Source organism: Bacillus rossius, chromosome 1, assembly GCF_032445375.1.
Source record: "Bacillus rossius redtenbacheri isolate Brsri chromosome 1, Brsri_v3, whole genome shotgun sequence".
Classification (NCBI taxonomy): domain Eukaryota; kingdom Metazoa; phylum Arthropoda; class Insecta; order Phasmatodea; family Bacillidae; genus Bacillus; species Bacillus rossius.
In genome coordinates this window covers 195,601,288-195,626,545 of record NC_086330.1, presented here as the reverse complement: position 1 = coordinate 195,626,545, position 25,258 = coordinate 195,601,288, and the positions used below count along the sequence as shown (strand labels likewise).

Genomic DNA, 25,258 nt, shown 5'->3' with positions numbered 1-25,258 from the left:
TAAAAAACCCACAAATGATGACAGCACAAAAATATTGAACCCAAAAAAATTCAGCACAACGGTTGAAACGAGACAATAACACGACAAAACGAAAAGACGAAACAAACACAATAGTTTTTCCAAAACAGAAACAAGCGACGTTTCGGGAACTGCTATCTGCTCCCGTCGTCAGGCAGAGACGCACATGGTATGAAAACACAGGGGCGACTGAGTAGGGGCTGGAAAAATGAGGGTATTTATCAGAGAAAGGGCTACATCTTGCTCAGCCAAGTGATCACCCGCGCAACGAGTCCTTGAGATACCAGCTCTCATCGCAGTGGTTTTACTCACTCCAGACCACGAATTATGGTAATACTTGTTTCTTAGAGTGAAGTAACGCATTTGAAGTACGAATATATTTACAAATTTTGCATAATCTTAATTTCTTGGCTAACTTATTGGTTGCGATATGTACACTTTTAAAACTTTTTTTAATGACTAGTTTCATTTTGTTTTAGTGAACCACTTTTCATATTTTGCCGCCCCCTGATATTTGCCGCCCGGGGGACATGCCCCCCATGCCCCCCCTTAGTTCCGGCCCTGTTTGTAACAGAGATGGCAGCTCTGTGCGCTTGCCGACACGCAAGATGAAAAGCGTGTTCATGAAACGTTCGTAACTTACACATATTTGTTTACAAATATTTAGTTTATTATTTCCTTGATAGGGTGCAGTATCTATTTAGATTTCATTACCTTACCGTGCACAGTGCAGTGATCAGAGACAAACTGATTTTTCGAGAGTTTTGCGACAGCCAAGTAGACAATTTCTTTCGTTACGTATTCGTATTTCATAAATAATTGTATGAATATATCAACTGAATATTTTTATTTTGAGTGAGTTTTGCCATGGGGATTGTCATACTTATTGTGATGTTTTATTTTGTATTTGGCTACGAATGTAAAATGTAATTTGTGAATTTCTTTCAGTGATTTTTATTTTGTTTTGAAATGGAAACAGACGAGTTAGTGGATATTGAAGGATCGGATTTAGAAGATGCTGTAGCAGAAAGTGGAAGTGATACGGTGTACACAAGTTCTGACACTGGTTCTGAAAGTTCAGATTCGGAAAGTGATGTTCTTCAGTCTGCACGTCAGTGGTGCAAAATCAACACTGTTCCTGCATCACCGGCACCCCCAAACTATGCATTCCATGGTACTCCTGCAGTGAATTTCATAGTAAGTGAGGATGCTGATATATTTTTGTTTTTCCACCATTTTTTTGACGATGACCTTGTGAAACTTATTACTGACGAGACAAATAGATATGCTAATAAGTGTCAAATGAACTCACCTGGTAATTCAAATCGTGTGTGGCAAACTGTGCAATGTGATGAAATATGTGTTTTTTTGCTCTGAATATTTTGCAAATTATCGTAAAAAACCCCGAACTGACACAGTACTGGTCAAAAAATCCACTAATTTCGACTCCATTTTTTCCACAATGTATGTCTTCAAGAAGGTTTTTACAGATAAAACAATATTTACATTTTTCCAACAATGAAGACTACAATCCAGATAATCACCCCAGTCGTAAGCTGAATAAAATTTGGCCTGTTTACGACATTCTGGTTGAAAAGTTTCGTAACCTGTGTACGCCTTGTCAGCACATCACAATAGACGAAAGCCTGCTTCTCTATAAAGACCGTTTGGGATGGGTTCAGTACATTCCTTTGAAAAGAGCCAGGTATGGTATAAAAACGTACCTTCTGTGTGAATCTAAGTCAGGGTATGTCTGGAACTTCATAATTTACACAGGGAAAGGCACTGTGCTTGGGAATGAGTTCACTGATTTACCAGTATCCTAGCAAGTTGTGATGAATCTCATCAAGCCTCTACTCAACAAAGGCTATTGCCTAACAATGGACAATTTTTATAATTCGCCACAGTTAGCCGACTTGTTGATTTCGCACAAAACAGACGTCTATGGGACATTGAGACCAACGAGAAAAGATGTCCTCAAGGCCTTGCAAGAGACAAAGTTGCGTAAAGGGGAAATAACCGGGTACCAGCATGGAAAGGTGTGTGTAATGAAATGGAAAGACAAAAAAGATATCTGCTTGATTTCAACTGTACATAACACTGAAATGGTGAAGGTCACAAAAAAAGGCGAAGATAAATTGAAACCAAAAGTGGTAGTTGCTTACAATGATACCATGGGAGGAGTAGATCTTGTTGATCAATATCTGTCAGACAATACCGTTCCGAGGAAAAGAGGCAAAAAATACTACAGGAAATTTTTTTTCCACCTTCTAGATCTTTCACTGTGGAATTCATTTGTATTGTATAGGAAATCTGGAGGAAGTAAGTCAGCGCTGCAGTATCGGATGGAGCTAGTGAAACTAACCATGGAGAAATGCCACCATCCTGAATACGCAGCCAAACATGGTCGTCCTGGGAAAACACCTCCACCAATGAGGCTAACAGGGTGCCATTTTACTGAAACATTACCTCCAACAGAGAAAAAGTCTAATCCAACACGACAATTTGGAATGTGCAGTAGAGTGCGTGATGGAAAGGGCAAAAGAATTCGAAGGGAAACAAGATATTTCTGCCCAGACTGTAATGTGGCTCTGTGCGTTACTCCTTGTTTTAGAGTGTACCACACTACATCAAATATATAGACTGCTATAGCACGTAGCTTTTACCTAAAACAATAATAGCGTGTGGGTAAGAATTTACATTTCGCTTAAGACAGTTTTGCATGTAGGTAATTTTTATTAGATTTGTTTTTATTGTTTTTTATCGTGTTCATAAATATTTTAAAATATTTTAAAATATAACATTTATTTGTGGATTTCTGTAGCTAGGGTATGCATAAAATATAATGTGTATTATATAAAACTCTATACATGTACTTTATTTTCGTATTATAGAAAGTATTATACATTTGGAACATTTTTATGGTTTTTTTTCCAGACTGTGTGACATATGTGTACTTATGTAAACTGTTTCATAAATATTATTAATTGTATTGTTTTATTTAATATTTTGGCCATTTATTACAGGCATATGTAATTTTGGAATACATATAAATTTTATTACTCCTCATTAGTGTATATTGTGTTTAACCTTTTTGCATCACCATATTGTAAGGATTTTTTCATACAAATAATGTTATAACTTAATGCAAACGTAATTAATTACTCGAAATTAAAATAGATTAACAAAATATGACAAAATATTATATAATTTGCATTTCCGCTGCAAGAAAAACATATTTACGCCGACATAATGACTGCCCGAGTTAACTCGGAATAAAACTGTGGTAAAATTATCGTCCTTCATATTTCATAAACAAACAAATTTAAAAAAAAAAAAAGGCCAACTGTTTTTCACTACATCTCTAAAGTACTTTTGTATTTTGTAATTAAAAAAAATGAATTTTCGGAACAGCTATTGAAAATGTTAATGGAATGTTAAGTGGTTAAATCAAACAACACTTTTGGTAAATGGGCTGAATACCATGATGAATCATTGAAAACACTGATGAATCAAAAACACAAATGCAAAATCATGATTAATCAAACTAGCTGATTAGTATGAATTCACCCTATAAGAGGGGTATTGCCTGATAAATAGCATATCAGCTGATTAGCGGGATAGCGATAGATAGCGGGATATCGGCAGATTAGTGCAGAAATGGAAAGTAGTGCAGAATCAACCAATTAATGGGAAACTGCCAAATTCTTCAGACGCAATTCTTTATTTAAAGTATTGACAAATCGAGTTTGATACCCCTATTAAAAATAAAATATAAAATCCCAAATTTTAAGATTGTGATACAGTTTAAGATCTCAAAAAATTTGCAACTGCCAGAAAATTAAAAAATAAACAATTCCTGGAGTATTAAAGTTGAAATGTGATTTTCTAATTTTTTCATCTTTTACACAATTCCTACAAAAATAAGCTCCTATTTTCACAACTTTTTCAGCAAAAGTATCTCGAAAACTGTCTAAACTAATGAAAAATAATGTATACATAAAAGTTAATGCATATTTAATTATGAAAAAAGATCTCAACTACATTTTTTGTATATTTTAACAGTTTAAATTTTATTAGCAAATCTCCATATACCCTACTGTGCGGCGGTACATTCTTCTACTGTGCATTGACTGCTGTCAGCTACAGAAAGTACTTATTTGAATAACTACACACACTACCTCTAAACTGTATCACTTATGCCAAAATGACTGCCTCTTGAACCGGCACTGGTGTGAAATATGAAACAAGATAACACTTTGAAATGCAGCAGTGGGAGTTGGAGAGAGAGCTAATGGAGATTGTCGCAGTGTCCCTCCCACCTCCTTCCTCTTACAAAATCTCTTTGTGGAAAGTTGTCCCCTCCTCTCTTCACCCTCGTCATTTTCACCATGTCTAATGATGCATAATTTAATTTTACTTTTTATAAACTTTTTTCAGAAAGATGACTTTTCTTCTGCAGTGGTAAAACTTAATTTTTTTATTCATATGCGACACTTCCTGTTTTAAAGAAAACTGTGTAACGAAAGTGGCACCAGAAATCTCTCGTAACTGCAGCTAAACCCAAAAGAATCCAATGTTGAAGTGTTCATTATGCTGTCTTTTGATGACTAAATTTATCTTTGATAGTAAGAATTTTTCTGCATTTTAAGTATTAAATGCAGTAAGATAAGACATTTACGAAATAGAATTTCTGTGAAATTATTTATAAGCAAATAAGTTATGATTTTTTATATATTCTAAATCCTCAAATAAAAGTGCACAAAAAAATAACCTGACTTTTTTTTGTGGATTTTGTAACATAATAACACCGCTTTAAAGAAAATTAACCTCTCCTTTTTCAAGTCTCTAGCTACAGAGGAAAAATCTACCAGTTTCAATTCCATTACCTTTGGAATCTCTTGCAATACCGTTGCAATCAATGGAATCAGCCAATTCCAGAATCTGTTTCGACCCAAAGAATTGCCCTTGCGTATGGGTCTTTGGGTCGCACCCTTACTTTTGGGCAAAAAAATCTAACATTTTCACTGCCTAACGGTAGCCCTCAAATATTAATCGCACCATATAACTGTCAACAGCAGTATAATACAAATAAAGTCTTTATGGTCCATGCCTCAGCTTATTGGCCTTCCTCCTTCTCCCCCACAGGCTCAATGCCTTAGCACTAACCAAAAATACAAAATAAAAGTGTTTCCCTTCCCCGCTATTAATTTTTTTTTACCCGTTCCCTTCCCCAAGAGAGAAAAGACAGCAGGCTATTTCCTTGTAATTTATTTTTTTGTCAGTTTCTTCAATAATTAAAACAAGCATGCCTTTTACAGCAAATTTGTAATGAATGAAATGATGCAGTAGAAAGCATAGGAAATCTCATGCAAAAACAGTGTTTGGACACAGTGGCCTCACAAAAACATATGGAGATAGAAATGTTATGATTCTGAGTACGTGCCAGTTCACAGACATCTACAATGAGAGAGACGGAGAACCATAAACACTGCTGCATGGCCACACACACATGCAAACACCCCTCCATTCTTTCACACCCTTTAGCTGGTTTATTTTTAAATTCCCTCTCTTGCCAAGCACCAACCCGGAGCAGACAGCCACGTGATTTAATGACGCTGGCCGGGTAGCCGTCCGACAGGCGGCACACATACCGTGTTTTATCGCATAATTGTCACACCTTTATTTTAGAACATAAAAATTTGGAGAAAAATAATTTCTCGCACAAACGTCCCATGATGTTTTTAGATTCCGAACGCTTTGTGTAGGTAGTTTTCCCGTAAAAAACAATACATTTTAAAGTTGAAATCTAATATTCATTCAGTTGTTACCCCATACTTATTTAATTAACAGAAATATGACGTTGTCTGATGTGTAAATTTTATTTTATAGACGTTTTGAAACGTTATAACTCTTATCTTTTCGTCTTCGTCGCAGCTGTGTACCGCTTATAAAAATGTAGCCAGCGCTAGTTGGCATCATTCAAGTTTGGTTATGTTGATTCCCGTATAGAGCACGCGCACGTAGTCAAATATCGATACAGATAACTCATTGCATGCAACGTGCGTGCTCCACGCTTTTTCGTGGTGTGTACTATGATAGTTATGCACTCCGACTCACGTTCGCGTCACAGTTTTGGTTTTACTATTTAAAATTTAACAAAATGTTTTTGTTGCATGACATTAATTTAAATTGTTTGGTGTGCTTTTGTATACTCTACTTTTAAAATAAACGTGGTTTCCTTGAATAGGTTTTGTTTTTATGAATAACTTTACTTAACAAAAAATGTTTTTTTTTCTTCACATAATCGTCGCACCCTTACTTTTCAAACTTGATTTTAGTATAAAATGTGTGACGATTATGCGATAAAACACAGTAGTTTAACGCCACAGTTCATGATGCTTTACAATCACTGGTGAGATACTTTAATCAAACATTATATATTTACTTGTGCCATATTTATTAAAAAACCAACACAGGCTAGTTATTTAAGCAATTAGTCATTCACAACAGTGCAATGTTAACTTTTTTGATCCAAAATGGAAAATTTGCATATGGTTGGCAGTTAATTTTACTAAACAAAAAATCAGCATAAATTCTGTGACCCATAAGCGGGTACATAAAGTACAATACCTTACCTATGGTAAGGTATTCTTTCACGATGGGAGGTGAACTTGAACTGTAAGCGGTAACATCCTCCTTCTATACCACAGCCCTGGGAGCAGGGGAAGGGGAAGGGTAGATAGAGGGATAGTGACACCAAAGGTGGTTGTGTGGCTTCTGCATAATCCACAGAAGTGCCAGCCACTTCCAGAAAGTCGTTGCCTAGATGACAAGTGAGATGTAATTGGAGGCCAATTGGCCATATGCAGAAATCTTCGGCGGCCATCTGCATGGTTGCCTTGGCATTGGGCGACATGTGGCTTGTGTGGCAAGTGGAGATTAATTAGTATGTAACTATTAACTGCTACAAGGGCTATTCTGATAACATTGTGTACATACACTTGTTAGGAAGGGATGGGCTGACAGCTTAGTGATTAGACATGCATGGCACACAGCACATCAATGTTTATACACAAAATCTTGGTTTTTTTTTTGTTTCTTTTTTACCTCTTTATTACATAGTCTATTGTAGAAGCCAATTCATTTCTTCTTATCTGTAATAAAATTCTTTCTAACTCCTAAAAGAAAAAATGACATAAACAGTCGGGTGATAACAAAATAAATTTCACAACTCCGTAGTTTAATCTTGTAACACAATATGTATGGCGGAATATTTGTGCCAACAGAAAGAAAGAATATGTTCTTGGAAATAAGCGCAAGTTATCAATTCTTTCAGTAATTATCATTCGACCACATGATAGATGTTCACTGTGTAGAACAATTATCACTATTTTATATTTTTATAACTATGAAAAAAATTATTATTCCCCTTCAAAAACCACTGTCTATTACAAAAAAAAAATTTCTGCATTAATATTTTTACAGTTTTTCAGCCTAAAGTTCATAAAGTTTGCCTGACAGTAAATAACTTAGCTTTAAACATTATAAATATTTTGAAATTTTGTTGGGTAAAGGTTAAACTACAGAGTCAAACAAAAACATTACTGCAACAGAAGTTGACCAGTACCTGTTTTCTTCTTTAACATACCTGAGGGTCATTATCTGACGCATTTCCATGGGTGTTAGTCTCCATGTAAGGGAACCAGAGTTGTTGCCCCAATAGTCTGATATCTCGGACACACGTTCCATGTTGAGGATGGTTGCTATCTGGGTGAGGCGTGCGAACTTGTCTCGTATCGACCACGAAGTCGTGCTAGTGAGGTAGCTCACAAGTGCCCGCACTTCCTTGTCGAACACAAGTCCACCCAGCTGGATCAAGTCAGACACATTACCAACCTTTCACATCATTCAGCCTAGATTATTATATTTACTAATATGTGTACATAGTACAGTTTTGATTTGTAAACATTCCCTAGCTGGAAACTAGGATTAACAAGGACAAAAACAACATGATTAAGACGACTGTTCGGAATTCTGGAAGAGCATTTATTGCCATTTCATTTGGCACAGTCTTCTAGAAAACCAAGAGGTGGCATTGCCAGCTCACATACTATTTATGCCTTAACCAGTAGACCTGTGTGAATACTAGTTTTTTGATGCGAAGCGAATATCAAATTGAATGTTTAAAGTATTCACAAAATCAAATCAAATTGCGAATGATGTTCTTGGCAAAGCTGTATTACACTTAATTTTATAATATACAGGATTGAGGCAAAAACTAATAATTGTATAACATTTGCAATGTTTGAATAATAAATGAATCAACAATTGAGCTATATATATAATTTAATAAAATTTATAAAACTAACCATGCATAATTTCAATATTGAGCATTTATAAAAGCAAATGGAGTAAACCTTTTGATTTTTTTTTAAAGTAACCAACTTTACTCAAGAAAACTATATACAAAACAAAACAAAAATTACTAAATAATTTCATGAGCAAATCTTAGTAGTCCAGTCAATAAGTGCTCAAAAGAAGGGTGTAGAGTGCATGGAATATGCGAGAATTTTTGACTTGGGGACCTTGTTAGGAGTAGTTAGAAATAAACATACTAAAAGTCCCCGCCCCTGGGAGGTGAGCTAAAGGTGGGAGGGGAGTGGGAAGGGCCTTTTTTTGTTTGTTTTTTGCTTATATCTCAGAAGCGGTGGACTGTAGAAACAAATGATCCAAACAAAAATGAAAGATAATAAAATTTCCTATAAAATGTTTTTTGTACATATTTGTCGAATTCCCAACTGTTTTCGAGATATACGTTATTTAAAACTGATAATTTTCGATAAAATCATTTTTATCTCACTCTTTTAGTCAAAAATTTGCTTCTAGTGACTCCCCCGATCATTTCTCAAAAAAATTATTAGGAACGAAGTTGTGGCGCGAGAATTAACTTTAATTTGATATACAATTTTTTCACTGTTTCCTGTCAGTATTGGTGACAAGAAAGTACGAGGTCTGACAACTGATGTGATGGCATGTTCAATAGGAACACATTTTTTCCTTGATTCCTCAGTTTTCTTTGTTTTTTTCAACATAACCTCCTCAAGAAACATTTGGAGGGATTGGGGGAGAGAATCTGCATTCTTCAAAAAGTTATCTCTTGGTGGGTAAGTGTTATAATTGTACACTTCACTCAAAGTCTTGCCTTATTATCTCAGCAGCTTTTCGGACGAATCTGAGTCGCTCTGCTTGCTCATTGTTTTCCTTGTTATCATACCAAGTGTTGGTAAGCAATTTGTATCCAGTGTCTCTAAAACAAATTACTGGTACTTTAAATCTGTTGGATCCTGCCGTCACGATTATGCGATCTTTATACCTCTTCAACAGTTCTGTTTTGATAGTTATCCTCTCAGGTTTCGTCCCAGTAATAACACCCATAATTTTGTTTACAGTGAATTGACAGTCACTACTCCCCTCCAGTAAGTCACTAACCTGTTACATTGCATGTGAAACTTAGTCTTCATAAGTGGATGTTGAGGGTTTCTGGTATAATGGCCTCACAAAGTCCAACCGACATTCATTATGATACACAGCCTCTTCTGCAACTAAATCATACACGGAGGAAAGGCGACCCATCACTTCATCTCCCCATTGATCACGTCTAGCTCGAACAGCATCAATACTTGTTACTTGTATGTCAGTTTTGTTGCATACTTTTGTGATATTAGTAACTGAAAATATCTTCCTACGTCTCTCCTTGGGCTTATTTTGCTCACCCTCAGCACTTTCGGCACAAAAGAAACATTTTGTTTTGAAATCGAATTTGAATTGTTTGGACCTCAAAGTCGCAGGCTCAGGTGGTTCTGATGATGTTGAAAGTAACTGTCTCTTTAAATGAGCCTTGATTGATTGCGGTCTTGTGTAATTTTTTCGACATTTTGTATGAATCAGAAGGGTGTCCAAACTTTCTAAAAATGAGCTATTGCCATCTCCCCTTTCTCTGCTTGCTTTAACGAGTGATAATAATCCTTTTTTTGTCACTGTGGAAACACTATAACCCAGTTCATTTATTGTTTCATCACACACAAAACACTGAGTAGCGATTGTGCTCACTACACTGTCAACATTTGCATATATTAAAAAAACACACGTGAAACATATCCATATTACAGACACAAACACTTTCTGTACAACGCTTGACGAACGTTTGAAGTGAACTGAAGATAAAAAAGAGACGTGAGTAGGAAACTCCATCTCCCTCCACACGGCCTTTGTTTCTTGTAGGACTTCCACAATGTTAACCCTTTCCGGGGCGTGAAGTACCAGCGACTGTCATGTTATTTTTTTGAATTACTATCAGTCCATGTAAATATGTTCTTTGTATGATTATTAATAATAATTTAAAAACTATTATTCCAAAAAATTCTCATTCATTTTACTAATATATGTACATAGTATAGTTTTGATTTGTAAACATTCCCTACCTGGAAACTAGGATTAACAAGGACAAAAACAACATGATTAAGATGAATGTTCGGAATTCTGGAAGAGCATTTATTACCATTTCATTTGGCACAGTCTTCTAGAAAACCCAAGTGGTGGCATTGCCAGCTCACATAATAGTAGACCTGTGTGAATACTAGTTTTTTGATGCGAAGCGAATATCAAATTGTATGTTTAAAGTATGATGGGAGGGGGGAGGGGGGGTTGGGAAGGGCCTTTTTTTTTTTTTTTTTTTTTTGTTTTTTGCTTATGTCTCAGAAGCTGTGGGCTGTAGAAACAAATGATCCAAACAAAAATGAAGGATAATAAAATTTCCTATAAAACGTTTTCTGTACATATTTGTCGAATTCCCAACTGTTTTCGAGATATACGTTATTTAAAACTGATAATTTTCGATAAAATCATTTTTATCTCACTTTTTTAGTCAAAAATTTGCTTCTAGTGCCTCCCCTGATCATTTCTCAGAAAAATTATTAGGAACGAAGTTGTGGAGTGTTAAATTACCTTTAATTTGATATACAATTTTTCCACCGTTTCATATTAACTGTTGTAATTTTCTATCTTGATCAATAACAACACTTCAACAATGGAAATAAGCAATTGAAACAAAAATGTTTTTTAGAATATAATTAATGGTTTTACTATATTATTACAAATATATATTATCATTCAAAAATGAAAACAAAAGTGCATTCAGGGCAAAATCTTGTGTTTTTGAGGCGGAAGGGTCGAGTCTCATTCATCTTCGTCAGCAGTGGAGACATCGTCCAAAGATATTGGTAAAGTATTGTTGTCATCATCGCCTTCTTCCTGAATTAATATTGCGACTCCATTTTTGCATTTGCCCATGCAATTGGGGCATGCCACAGAGCATTTTAATGAAGCTTTTCTACAACTACATTTCCCACTGTCACATCCTTTGGTGCATCGGCAAAATATCATCTTCAAGATTTCTTCAGGGGCGGCATCCAACTCTGACAGTTTCGGAACTAGTTGGTCATTCCTCCTCTTCCAACCCCAATTCGGTGCCCCACCATTAGGTTCCTCCCCTAACCACAGCTGTACTTGGTGATATGTCCGAAATGCATGCTGCTTAACAGCTCCTTCACTTGGAGGGAGAGTTGAGAGATCAGGCTTCATGTTTGCAACTATTTTGATGAATGATTTGTAGCGCAACTCGTTGAGGGATTTTTCTGCAGCTGAAGCGCCATACTATGAGAGAATACTCATGATCCCAGCTGTCTCAATGGAGTCAGGTGAAGAAGTACAGCTAGAAAATACCTCAGCTGCCCGTTGTATGTTCTTGGACTTCTGGTAAATTTTAACAAAACCCACTTTATTTTTGTGATACGCTGCAGATGTTGTATCACAGCCTGTGAATGGATGTAAAAATAGCAGATGGGTATTGTCCTTAATTTTGAACTCCTGCTGTAGCTGTTGTGATGAATATACACTCGTCTTAACCTTTCCTCTTCCAGGTTTTACCAGGAGAATGTCACGTTCAGTTGGAGATTTGGCTACCAAGAGAACAGCCAAGTCGATGTCATCTCCAATAATGGCTACCGAGGAATTTTGCGATTTATTGACAGCTGTGATTACAATATCAACATCAGCATCACCTAAAGCTTGAAGTGTATTTATCCCATTTTTCTTCAGCTTCACTATCAGTAGGTTTATCATCTGACTCTTATTATGGAAATTGGAAAGGAAATCCTCTTGTTTGACCTTGATTTCACTTTCCAAACTGGCACTGATGTCCACACATCTCCTGAGTCGATATCGTTGACTCTGTTCTGCTGATTTCGTGCTGTCTGATGTGTCAGTGTACCCATCAAAAACCAATGTACAACCTCTCCCATGATAATGGGTCTTCAGAAATCTAATGTAACCATCACAAATGGTTGATACAGTTGTATCTTTTTGCCAAACAACTTTGTGGACCAGGAATCCCCCATCAACAACTAATTCAAAGGTAGTTAAATCAACATCATTATCAATTTGCTTAAACAGTGTGTATAGCGCTGACTTTCTGCACTTCCTCATTCCACTTTCATTAAAGAATGCCAAGGGATAGGGAGCCAGTTCATATTGCATATAATTCTTCAAATCCTCGTCCGATTTCTTGGTAATGGAAATTCGCTGAAAAAGCAAGAATGGATCCACGACAACTTTTTCATTGTCAATCTGGATTGTCGAATTCATTGAGGAAAGAGTAAGTGCACAATCTTTCTGTGACAGTTTAATATTTGTGAATGGCATGTTTTCAATTTTCGCCATTGCTCATTTGCCAATTGTAACTGCATCATGACATAATATTGTATCATTTCCCACGACTCCTGTTGCTATTGACATGATTTTCTCGGTCCTTAGAAAAGGAGGGTGGTTATCAAACCATTGCGTAAGCTTTCCAATGTCACTTGGATCTCGACTTTGGCGAGCCTCTCCAAAATCTTTGCGCTGCTCACTTGATGAAAACAAAACACCACAATATTCTTCGAGTGAAGCACATGTCTTGAGTTTCAGTCATCCCAATTACCCATTTACTGAGAGCACTATCTGCATACCTCTACCATGGGTCATGCCACCTCTGCTTGAGAATGATCGCATCAAGGTTGTCTCGATGGTCATATCTGACCACATGCCTGACCAGAACTGGTCATTCCTTCTCATAGTGAAGTAGCCTTTGTTCACGAACTTATCGTACTCCTCTGGTGTCAATCTAGTAGAGATGCTTTCCATATCCTGTACATATAAGTGGCAAGACTTGGTATATGGAAAGTGTCCAGCAGCATGAAAATAGGGTATCATTCGTTTACAACAGTTCAGGTGAGCAAGGAAATCACCAGACCTCTCTGCATGGATGAACTCCTTTATCAAATTCACCATTTTGAGGTATTGGATCCATAGCATTGCAGTGGGTCCATTGTTTCTGATACTGTCCATCGCTTCTCCAAATTTGATAGCCACTGATTGGAGTAATTTGTCTTGGTTCAAAGAATTCAGTGAGGGAGGCTCGGAGAGAAAATCTGATGTAAGGGTGCTGATGCATGTCTGCTCTTCCTCCGAGAGTTCGACTTGGTCTAATATAATGTTTGACAAGGTATTTTCAATGAGAAAATGACTCCGCACTGCTCTGGCAAAGGCATGCCCATTCAGCATTTTGTCCACTGATAATGGAGCATATATAGCGCATAAAGCTTCTTTCAAACCAGCTCCCATCATGAGGTATCCTACACACCCTAAAAATGACAATAGCAGATGAAATTCGCCGAGACGTACAACACAACTTGACAGCTCAGAGAGTGATGTATCCGTGGCAGCTGCAACAATATCCCTGGCTTTCCAATATAGGGGTTGATCAAAAGTTACGAATATATGTTTTTGATCAGTTTCGTCACACAACTTGTGTGCATAGTGCAGTGCTGTAAAAACTGTGTCATATTCCGAAGGAGGAGCATTTATAAAAGGAAGGTTAGTCACTCGAGTCTTCACTTGGTTTTCATCTTGTAATACAATGCATGTACCCTTCCATTCTGGAACTGCAATACCTTGCTTTTTGGTAACCAACCATAGGATGTCATGTGGTGCAGGATGTGGTGGCTCTTCTGGTAAATCAATGGGTGCAACAGTCACATTTTGTAGACGTCCTTTCATCGCGGTGTATGTTTCCAGTGGAATAATTCCGAGTTTCCCAGTTTCAGCAGACAAAGGCATCGTGTTCAATCTTGGTATTTCTGAACCTTTTTCAATATGGTTCGATGGAGTGACACATTTGGTCCCACCCGTAGCATGGAAGGTATTAAGCCCATTTATGGTGCAAACATTGAAATCCACATTATTAAAACCAAGTTGGTTGAATGCAGCTGGCTTGTAGGTTAGCTGAGTATGGGCAATCGCAGATAATTCTAATTTTTGTGCTTCGTTGTATGATAAGCTGAAACCCAGACTTTCTAAAAGATCAAAAGTTCTTTGAAGCGTATTTCCTGTGTAGCAGAAGGGAAATTCCTGTCAGTATTGGTGACAAGAAAGTACGAGGTCTGACAACTGATGTGATGGCATGTCCAATAGCAACACATTTTTTCCTTGATTCCTCAGTTTTCTTTGTTTTTTTCAACATAACCTCCTCAAGAAACATTTGGAGGGATTGGGGGAGAGAATCTGCATCCTTCAAGAAGTTATCTCTTGGTGGGTAAGTGTTATAATTGTACACTTCACTCAAAGTCTTGCCTTATTATCTCAGCAGCTTTTCGGATGAATCTGAGTCTCTCTGCTTGCTCATTGTTTTCCTTGTTATCATACCAAGTGTTGGTAAGCAATTTGTATCTAGTGTCTCTAAAACAAATTACTGGTACTTTAAATCTGTTGGATCCTGCCGTCACGATTATGCGATCTTTTTTCCTCTTCCACAGTTCTGTTTTGATAGTTCTCCACTCAGGTTTCCTCCCAGTAATAGCACCCATAATTTCGTTTACAGTGAATTGACAGTCACTACTCCCCTCCAGTAAGTCACTAACCTGTTACATTGCATGTGAAACATAGTCTTCATAAGTGGATGTTGAGGGTTTCTGGTATAATGGCCTCACAAAGTCCAACCGACATTCATTATGATACACAGCCTCTTCTGCAACTAAATCATACACGGAGAAAAGACGACCCATCACTTCATCTCCCCATTGATCACGTCTAGCTCAAGCAGCATACTTTTGGTGGTGGTAGTGTAGCTGGGTAGAAACTGGAAAGGTACCCTTTCCGATTTCTTAAAATGTTTTAGTTTTAATGCAAATATGGACTGGAAAGGTATCCGGAAAGGGTACCTTTCAGGATTTTCTGTACAATGACACAGCAGAAAATAAACTGTAAATGTACCCTTTCCAATTTCTTAAAATGCATATTATTTTCTGCTTTAAAATCGTGGAAGTTATCCCCCCTAACCTAACCTAACCTAACCTTTCCGAGGGGATACCTTTCCAGTCCATGTTTGCATTAAAACTAAAACATTTTAATAAATCAGAAAGGGTACCTTTCCAGTTTATTTTAGCTGCTGTGTCATTGTACAGAAAATCCTGAAAGGTACCCTTTCCGAGGGGATACTTTTCCAGTGCATATTTGCATTAAAACAGAAACATTTTAAGAAATCGGAAAGGGTACTAGCACATTTCATGACTATTTTCAGTTTTAAAAAATGTAGAGATCTGCGAGCCTAAGAATTTTACTTCGAGCCGAGCTCGTGCGAACCTACTTGAAAAATCTCGAGCTTCGAGCAAGCTCGAGCTTGAGCTTTCGTGGTACAGTTACACTATCGGGAAATTATTTTTATCTTAAACTTATTATAATGTTTGATTAAGTATTATAATGAAGTGGGCTTATTAATTTTGGGTAACTATTTACAGTGTGTGTTTACATTTTGCACTGCTAGAAATAAAAAAAAAAACATTTTTTTCCATTGAATCTTACCTGTTTCCATTGGTTCATTAATAACTGATATCATCCAACTAACATAACCACAGTTTACAAGTATATGTTTGTGTAAATGTAACATATCTTTGGAATAATTTCATCCTTGTCAATTTTTCTGGAGTCCATACTGAGCTTCATCAAACTTAGCACCAATAATCATGTTGTTTGAAAAGTACATTCACATTGTTTCAACATTTCCACTTTTCAGCACAATAATTCTGAGAGAGATTGTCATAGAGTATTAAATTCTATTCTTTAATCTATCATGCAGAAAAATAATTTGTTCTGCACATTCAGAAGTTACATTAGCTGTATGATTAGAGATAGTGTTTCCAGCAGAAGAGAAGCGTCTCTCGCTGGCAACCTGCGTGGCTGGAATGCTTTAGTAAAATTGCTTAACTCAAAATTAGTGTAATAAATATCTGTAACTGGTCATTAAAGTTTGATCAATTGAAAGTAATAAAAATAAAAGCATTTTACTTAATACAATTTACACTTGCAAAAAAAACATACGCACAATAAACCTACATGGAAATTAAAGTCTTTTTCAATATCCTGAAGTCTGAAATATGTTTACTCATGTTATCAAATATTTAGTTGAATCGGCATTTCTGCCGACTTCCGATACGCTTGTTAATTTTCGGCCGATATTACTGAAAAACGAAAGAGACTGCCATAACCTAAAAATCCACGAGTACCATTTTCACTTTTCGTAGTAGTACTGCATTCGTTCAGACCCCAGTAATGTTAAAATAACTATTGGGTTTGTACTGTAGTTATGGTACATCAACATCATCCATATTTCTTCATAAGTTGTTGTTCATTTGCCTTTTCTTCATATTTACGTGCGCCATTACTATTTGAGACAGGAACTTTCAGAAAATATTTTAACAGGACTTTATATCACACATTTAATGGCGTAAATGATGAGACCCCAGTCAATTTAAATGCTTTATATGGAAAAACCTACCATGCGGGACCTCGTAAGCGAGTTTTACTGTATTTTTTTCCGTAAATAGTAAAACACCATCACAATGCTTTCCGGCCAAACAACCTGCTGCTGATGAAGCTCAAAATTTTTGAGCCTAACAATTTTTTCGAGCCGAGCTCTAGCTTGAAGTAAGTACTAGGCACGAGCTCGATTTTCGAGTATGTACTCGCAGACCTCTAAAAAATTGTATTGCTACCTTTACAAGAGTTTTTTACTTGAGTAAAAAAAAATTAACATTGCACTGTGTGGTTGAATATGTGTTTAAATAACTAGCTTATGATGGTTCTGATAAAATTAACTCCACTGGTAAGTATAATTTATTTAATTAAAATATCTCATCAGTGCATGTGAAACTCCGTGAACAGCACCTTTTGCAGACACTGACAGTGACGAGGCTGGCTGATGTGCTGTTTTACAGACAGCCAGAGGGAGGAGAGGGAGGGTGTCAAAAAAAATAAACCAGCCAGAGAGAGGTGTGTGTGTTGGTGTGTGTGTGTGTGTGTGTGTGTGATTGTGCGTGCATGCATTTTTGCTTGCATCAGTGCGTGCGTGCGTGCATTGCAAATGTTATAATCACAAGTCAACCTCAACAAGTTTATATGATACAACTGCGCCCCAACATTCCCACACTTTCAACTGCAACATTCCATAGCAAAAAGTAACCATCCTTGGGTTTTTGAATTGCAACTTTTATATTTCAACAGCAACAACACATAATGCAGGGTGGCTACAGACCGGGAAAACCGGGAAAACCGGGAAAACCGGGGAAAGCCAGGGAAATTTAGTATGTCAGGGAGAACAGGGAAATGTCAGGGAATTCATGCCAAGGTGCAGGAAATTTTTTGTTGTAAAGTATTTTTGCGATTTCTAATTTTTACACACTATTTTAATGCATTTTATTTTATTTCAACTACATAAAAATTGTATCCACCCATTTTACTCCCACTTTTTTTTTCCTTAAAAACAAAATCGCGAAAATTCAGAGTGTCTGCTTGCATTTGATGCTGGCCCACGGGACTGTGCCGACATCCTCAAGCTTCTTGACTGCTTTGCAGTCGGACCGTGTCGAGCTGCGTCCAGCGAGTGCCGAGCACGTCATCAACGTAATGGCGGACGGACAGTTCGATCGTTCGAAAACAATTGCCTTAGATAGCCACTGCACGCGTGTGTCTTGCGTGCGTGCATGTTGACTAGTTGGATGTAGTTTTCCGTGAATAACATCGTGGAATTTTTGTCTGTAGTGTGAACATAAACAACTGGTTTTATTTATTTATTATCTGTTTTAAAGTGCCATCATGCAAGGTTGCCATTCGACATGCCATTGCGAGTGATAACTGCGATTTCTCATCATCAAGAGTGCTTCTGTGTTATGAACGTAACATTTGTAATGCATTAATGTTAATTCAGTAGAAGACTATTTGAAACAACGTAAAATCTAATATACATTTTAAAAAAATTTCAGGCATTTGAGTTATGGTTTAATTTTTTTAATTTTTCAGAATTAACCACCACTTAGTTGCCATGACGAAATTCTGAAAAACAGTATTTAACGAATCATGACTTTTAGATCCAGACTTCAAGAACTGGTTAAGAGAATCGCCCGGGGATCAATAATCTGCTATGTGTACTATTTGCCATACAAAATTCAGTCTAAGTAACATGGGTAAACGAGCCGTAAGAAGTCATATCACCGACAAGAAACACCAAGTAGCTGTAGAAAGCAGAAGAAAGACTTAGGTATAAGCTTTCAGTATATTTCAAACAGAATTCATCTTCAGCAACTTCAGATAAATATCAATCTTCATGTCAGCCTGTCCCAGGCACTTCATCTGATGAAGGAAGTGTCGTCTCACAGGTTTGTCATTATACTATTTAATGCGGTGTTGTGACAGTAAAGTCCACACTTTGTAATACCTAAATTAATTAATATTAGGCTAATTGCAGCATTTGTCTTATTAGAGTTATTATAATTATGCAACTTTTTAAAATAACTTATTTAAAAAATCAATTTCAATATGATCTAGAAGATTCTTATTGTGCTCTAAATTTCAGGAATTCATCATAAACATATATTAAGACAGTAAGTAAGTTACACCTGGTTTTGTTTCAGGTTTTGAGTTCAAATTTGCATAAAGAAAAGGTTTCCCCATTGAACAGTTTCATTCTTCAGGAGAATGTCACTAAGTCTGAAGTATATTGGTGTATTGTATATTGGTGTATTCAGACTGTAATGACGCACACTTCCATGCGTGCTTCTAGAAAATGTGTGGATCTCTTTAAATTAATGTTTCCTGATAGTGACATTGCCCAGAAGATGCAGCTAGGAAGAGCAAAAATTGGGTACACTATTTTGCATGGAATTGCTCCATACTTTCACAATGAACTTGTAGATTTGTGCTTGCAGTGTCCACAGATAGTTGTAGGATTTGATGAGTCCTTAAACAAGGTCGCTCAAAAGGGACAGATGGATGTTTCGGTACGGTTTTGGAACAATAAGCTAAATGGAGTATCGACTCGCAATTTGAACTCTGCATTCTTAGGTCATGCTACATTAATTGAATTGTTGACAGCGTTCAGTAGTGCTCTCTCAGAGTTAAAACAGATTAACATATTACAAGTGTCAATGGATGGACTAAATGTAAACAAAAAATTGTTGCGCGAACTCAAATGTGCAAATGTTAATTTGAAAGATGTTGTGATGCTTGACATTGGAAGTTGTGGCTTGCACACTCTTCATTGTGCCTTTAAAGCTGCTGTAAATGTGACCGAATGGAAGATTATTGAATTTTTGAGAGCTCTTTATTATTTGTTTAAGAATGACCCAGCACGTGGAGCTGATTACATTCATTTCACTGATTCTTCGGTATTCCCCAAGAAATTCTGTTCGGTTCGGTGGCTTGAAAATGTCCAGGTTGCAGAGAGAGCAGCAGAAATTCTTCCCAACGTGCAGAAGTATGTGACAGAAGCCACAAAGTTAAAGAAAGTACCAAGTTACCAAAGCTTTCAGACTGTTGCATCATCTGCTAAAGATAAAATGTTGACAGCTAAACTTGCTTTCTTTGTTTCTTTAGCAAGTGAAATTGAACCTTTCCTTCGCAAGTTTCAGGATGATGTGCCTCTAGCACCACTGCTTTATGGTTCTTTAAATAGTGTTTTGCATTCTTTAATGTCAAAATTTTAAAAGCAGATGTTATTGCTGCAAAGTCAGTGTTGTGTAACATTGATGTTTCAGACAAAAATAACTTGCAACCTATAAAGAATTTGGATATTGGGTATGCTACAAGAAAAGCTCTTCGCGAATCAAATGATGTGGTTGAGAAAGACATCCTATTGTTTAAACGAGATTGTCAAATTTGTTTGCAAAATTATCTGCAGTAAGTTATTAGATCGTTCACCTCTGAAGTTCAAGTTGACCAAAGCCATATCATTTTTAGATCCAGCAGTTTCTGTTCTACAGGCAGTGCGTGATGAACAAATGAGGTGTTTCTTGCAGATATTAGTAGCACACAACTGGAACTCTGGCATAACCGCAGATCGCATAGATCGTCAGTTCAAGAGTATTTTCAGTCTGCCCAATTTCAGGGGGAAAATGTTGGCATTTTGTGTGAAAGATCATAGGCTAGACAGATTGTGGCTTGAAATGATTCTTGAGACTGGTGATTACCAAGATTTGACTTCAGTCTTAAAAATTGTATTTATTTTGTCTCCTGGAAACAGTAGCTTGGAGAGAGGATTTTCGGTAAATCGAGAATGTATAATTGAAAATCAGAAGGAAATGCATATGATGCTTTGCTAGCTGAAGGTGGAATTGAAAAGCTACAGATAACCAAAAAGTTACTTTGTTTTGCCAGAAATGCAAGAGCCCGTTATTCTGAAGCACTGGAAAAGCAGTCCAGGGAAGCAGATTAGGAAGAGAGAATTAAATTGGAAAAAAAAAAAAAAAAAAAAAATGAGCTGCATCCATTGCAAAAAACAGTTGGAGTTTAAGAAACAGAAGTGTTGGAGGAAGCACGAAAGCAAGCTTCTTTGATCGAAGAAGAAATCAAAACCCTAACCAAGTAAAAGTGATATTGTGTTGGTTTTTTGGTTTAAAATGAACTGGTAAATTTCTTTTCTAAGTTTGAGGAACCTCGTCTAAAAACTTAAATGTGTCTTCAAATTGTACACTGGTGACATGACTGATATAACCATCATAGCTTTCATTACATATTTTTGAATATGTGCGACTGTGTGAACTTCATTTCAAAATTTGATGTGTTTCATGAAAGTGATATTCGTTAACTCAAGTAGAGCACCAAATTTTGTACCTATGATGTAGTGGTTGATAACATCAGAAAGGATCTTTTGTTGAGTAATGTTTTCATTTAATTTAAAGTGCAATATAATAAATGAGGTTGGTAATTTACTGTTTGGATACAATTTGCATTGAAAGAAATTCTAGGGGAAATGTTTAAGTTACGTCACAGTAAAGTATTTTAACAGTTGGAAATTTCAGGGAAATGTCAGGGAATTTTTCGGCAGAGTATCTGTAGCCACCCTGTAATGGTAGTACTAGTTTTTATAGGTGACAAACAAGAGTAGCTTACTGCCTTTCCTCTCTTGGGAAAAGGGAACAGAAAAAAATTAACAATAGTGGAGAGACCATAAAGAATGGTTGGGAGGAGAATGACGCTGCTTCACCCACTCTTTAAGTAATAAAGTTTGCCAGGAAGCAGAGAGAAAAAGACAGTCAGTCAACACCAGTGTCATATTTATAATGTTCCAATAAGCTGAGACTTGAACACAAAGACTTCACTGGCATCTGTGGGACTCTACTGAAGATAGATATTTGGTGCTACCCCTATTCTTAATTCAAGGGCAACCCTTAAGGTGAAAACGTTAGATTTTCAAACCAAAAATTACTGGTGTTACCCACAGGCAAGGGCAATCCTTCTGTGGATAAATATGGTACTTACGTCAATATTACACTTTGACAATACATTTGTTCCACACTTACTCTGTTGAAGGAAGACTTGAAAACAACTTTCTCCATGTGAGAGGTGACTTCAGTCGTGAGAATACTGACTAGGCTGTCGTAGTTGCCCGGGGTCAGGCAGCTCTTGAAGGACGACAGCAAGCCATCCAAGTTCATTATAAGACATTGAGTGAACCGTTCATCTGCTTCATAGCTAGCAAATTCCTCCTGAATAAAAATGAAAAAAACCATAGGTTAGGTTTGGGTCTGGCTGAGACCTTCGAAAGGCTCTGCTTGTCTCCTGTACACAAGGTATCATCCTGCATAGCAACTGGTTAACTAAGCAATAACTGGATAAAACTGTAAAATGGTTAAAGAAAAAAGATCTGTAGAAATGTTACACTACTCCTTGCTCTAATGCACATTAAACCAAAAGGAAACAACTTTTCATGGAACCTCACTTTCATAAAACAATAACATACAGAACTGCATTTCCTATTTCCTTACACGCTACCAGCTTGAAAGAATGTCCATTACCCTTTTTAATCATGTAATACAGATGCTAACTAGTAAATACATTTTTTTGGGAACTATTTATGTCTTCAGATCTGGCTACAGTACTGTGACTACAATTTACAAGTTATATGCAAATATATTTTTAAAAAATATAATTATTCCACAGAAGTCCAAAAAAATAATTAATATGTGAATTGGATGTGAGTTGAGCCATTTCATGCTGCAGTTAAGTTGTAGTGAAGGACTATTTTCGTATAGGGTTTTGCTATACTGCCGGTGGACATTTTAGCTGCGGTTCTCGGTGCCAGTTAAAATGCTGAGAACCGTAGGAACCGAGAACAGAGTACCGGTACCGACACATCCCTATTATGAGGGAAAAAAAAAACCATCAAGGAAATGCTTGTACAAGATTTACCAACAATATAATCCATAGTATTTACATCTGATAGTTGGACTTCATGTTCAACAGGCAGTTACATCAGCCTTACCTACCATTTATCTTCGACCTGACTTCACTTCTGTGTCATTTGCAATGAGCAACACTGTTGTAAATGAATCCCACAGAAGTGTTCAAGTGGCTGCTACCCTAAAAAATGTTCTCACTGACTGGAGAATCAACCCAGCAGTATCACCTATACCATTATTCTGTATCACTGACAGTGCCCATAATTTCAGTCAGGCTTCTGCATCATTATTTAGAAATGGTTCAAGATCATGTTTTGCTCATACCCTTCAAATTGCAATTGAAAACAGCATGAATGATTGCCCAGGTACAACCACACTTCTTAGTAAGGCCAGGAGTATAGTTGGTCATTAGGTCATTACTGAAGAAGCACTCGTGATAGGAAAAGATTAAACACACTCCAGGAGCAGTTGAACATTCCTAAACTAGAGGTAATTCAGCATGTTGATACTTGTTAGTGCTCAGAGTACAAAATGCTCAAGAGACTACTTGAAATGAAACCTGCTCTTGTTGCCGACCACGTGAGCTCATATGATACAGACATGTCGACCACAGTGGAATGGAAACATGCTAAGAACTTTGTTCAAGTTTTACAAATAAGTAGAAACACACAACATTGTCTATGATCATTCCAGTACTTCACTGTCTTCTTTGTAACCTCAAATCGCACATCACTGCCAAAAAAGATGGAGTGACACTCGCAAAAGTGTTGCATAAAAACCTTACGTCTAGGTTTCCAAACTACATACAAGAGCCCCTACAGCATGCTACAATGTTGGTAGATACCAGATTTAAAGGTGTTCTATCAACAATGGAATTAGAAATTAAAAAGTATGACAACTGATTCCATTCATGTACAAGTTAAATCTAGCATTCCCAGCTCTGCACCGTCTTCAGTATGGGCTGTCTTGGATAGAATTCCAGCGCAAGACAATAAAGATTACGACGAAGGAGAAGAAGAGGTACGAAGGTACTTAAAATAACCCCTCATCAGCAGACATCAGAATCTATTAAATTGGTGGTAAAAAGAAGGCACAAAGTACTGATATTTATCCAAAATAACTCTAAAGTATCTGGAGGTTTCTGCCACACAAGTAAATTCAGAGTATCTCTTTTCAGCAGCTGGAAATGTTTCAGCACGAAAAGAAAACTTGCTTCCTTAGCATGTAGAGCAATTTGTGTTTTTACATACAATATTTAAATAACAGCTTAACTGCTGACAAGCATTAACTAGAGCCTAGTGTTTGAATTTTCTATATACTAGTAGATTTAAATGGTGTTTTGTGTGTATATATATATTTTTAAAATAGTTTTTTTGATTTGTTTTTGCCCCAAATGGACATTGGAGTTCAATAAGTTTTCCCAGTGTAGTAAAGAGTTCATTATACTTATAACAATGGACATTTTTTGAAGGCTTAAAAGAACAGTACAGTAGAACCTAGCATATCCGACCATGATGGGACCAGGCCATGGTCGGAACGGCCAAAAGGTCGGATATCGGGAGGAGCAAAAAAAACAACTTTCTCAGATAGAAAAACAGCTATATTGTACTGTAATACAACTTTATTGTAAAGTATGTACTTATAAAAATGTTGCTGTATATATTTCAAACATTTACTGTTTTTAAATTAAATGAGATCAATAAAATCTAAGCATACCTTATTTAAAGAATTCAGTAATGGACTTTTGTTTTAATTTTGTCAATCTTGACTTTGCAGAAGTGTCCCTCCACTTTTTTTGCCCACAATACGTCCATTGGGTTTGCATTTGGATGTTGCTCAATGTATTTCAGCGCAACTTCGAAGGCGTCCTTAGCAGCAGAATGACTCACTACGTTGTCACCGGTGGTTTCGTCTTCATCCGAGTCGATATCTTCTTCCACGGCTTTGTTCTGCACAACAGCGATAATTTTGTCGTCATTTAGTTCTTCATTGGTGTCTTCCGAAACATCAGCTTCAACAAACCACTATTCTACATCATTCATCTGGAGATCATGCTGAAACACTTGTAAATTTTGTAATACTTCTGTGTTGTCTGTCTCAACTTGTGCTTCTGTCTCAGGTTCTTCTTGTTTCAATGATGGCCAAATCTTTTTCCAAGCCTTCTGAAGGGTAGTTTGATTAATTTTGTCCCAGGCTGCAGCAACGGTGTAGATTGCGTCTTTTATGTCGAAACTTTTCATCGCCTCAAAAAGGTTACCTCCTTCTTCTGTTTTGTCCAGCAGAGAGCCGACATATTTTCTTCTGTATCTTCTCTTTAACAATCGATGACGCCCTGATCCATAGGTTGTATTAAAGGTGTAACGTGGGGCGGTAAAAATAAAGCCTTGATGTTTCCTTTATTTAATTCACATTCA

The 25,258-nt window shown here is 36.8% G+C and overlaps 1 protein-coding gene across 9 annotated transcripts in view; it reads right to left on the bottom strand.

Moving 5' to 3' along the window:
• Positions 1-25,258, bottom strand: part of LOC134527202 (conserved oligomeric Golgi complex subunit 4) — a 235,313-nt gene that overhangs the window by 5,772 nt on the left and 204,283 nt on the right. For 6 of the 9 annotated variants that reach the window (XM_063359659.1, XM_063359661.1, XM_063359658.1 and 3 more), the window contains 2 exons: positions 21,966-22,151; positions 5,288-7,890 (listed from right to left, as the gene is read on the bottom strand). In XM_063359659.1, coding sequence (XP_063215729.1) covers positions 7,597-7,890; positions 21,966-22,151 — 480 coding nt within the window. In that variant the 3' untranslated portion in view covers positions 5,288-7,596. Of the gene's footprint in view, positions 1-5,287; positions 7,891-21,965; positions 22,152-25,258 lie in introns of those variants that run through there. The other 3 variants (XM_063359664.1, XM_063359663.1, XM_063359662.1) reach the window with 1 other exon arrangement.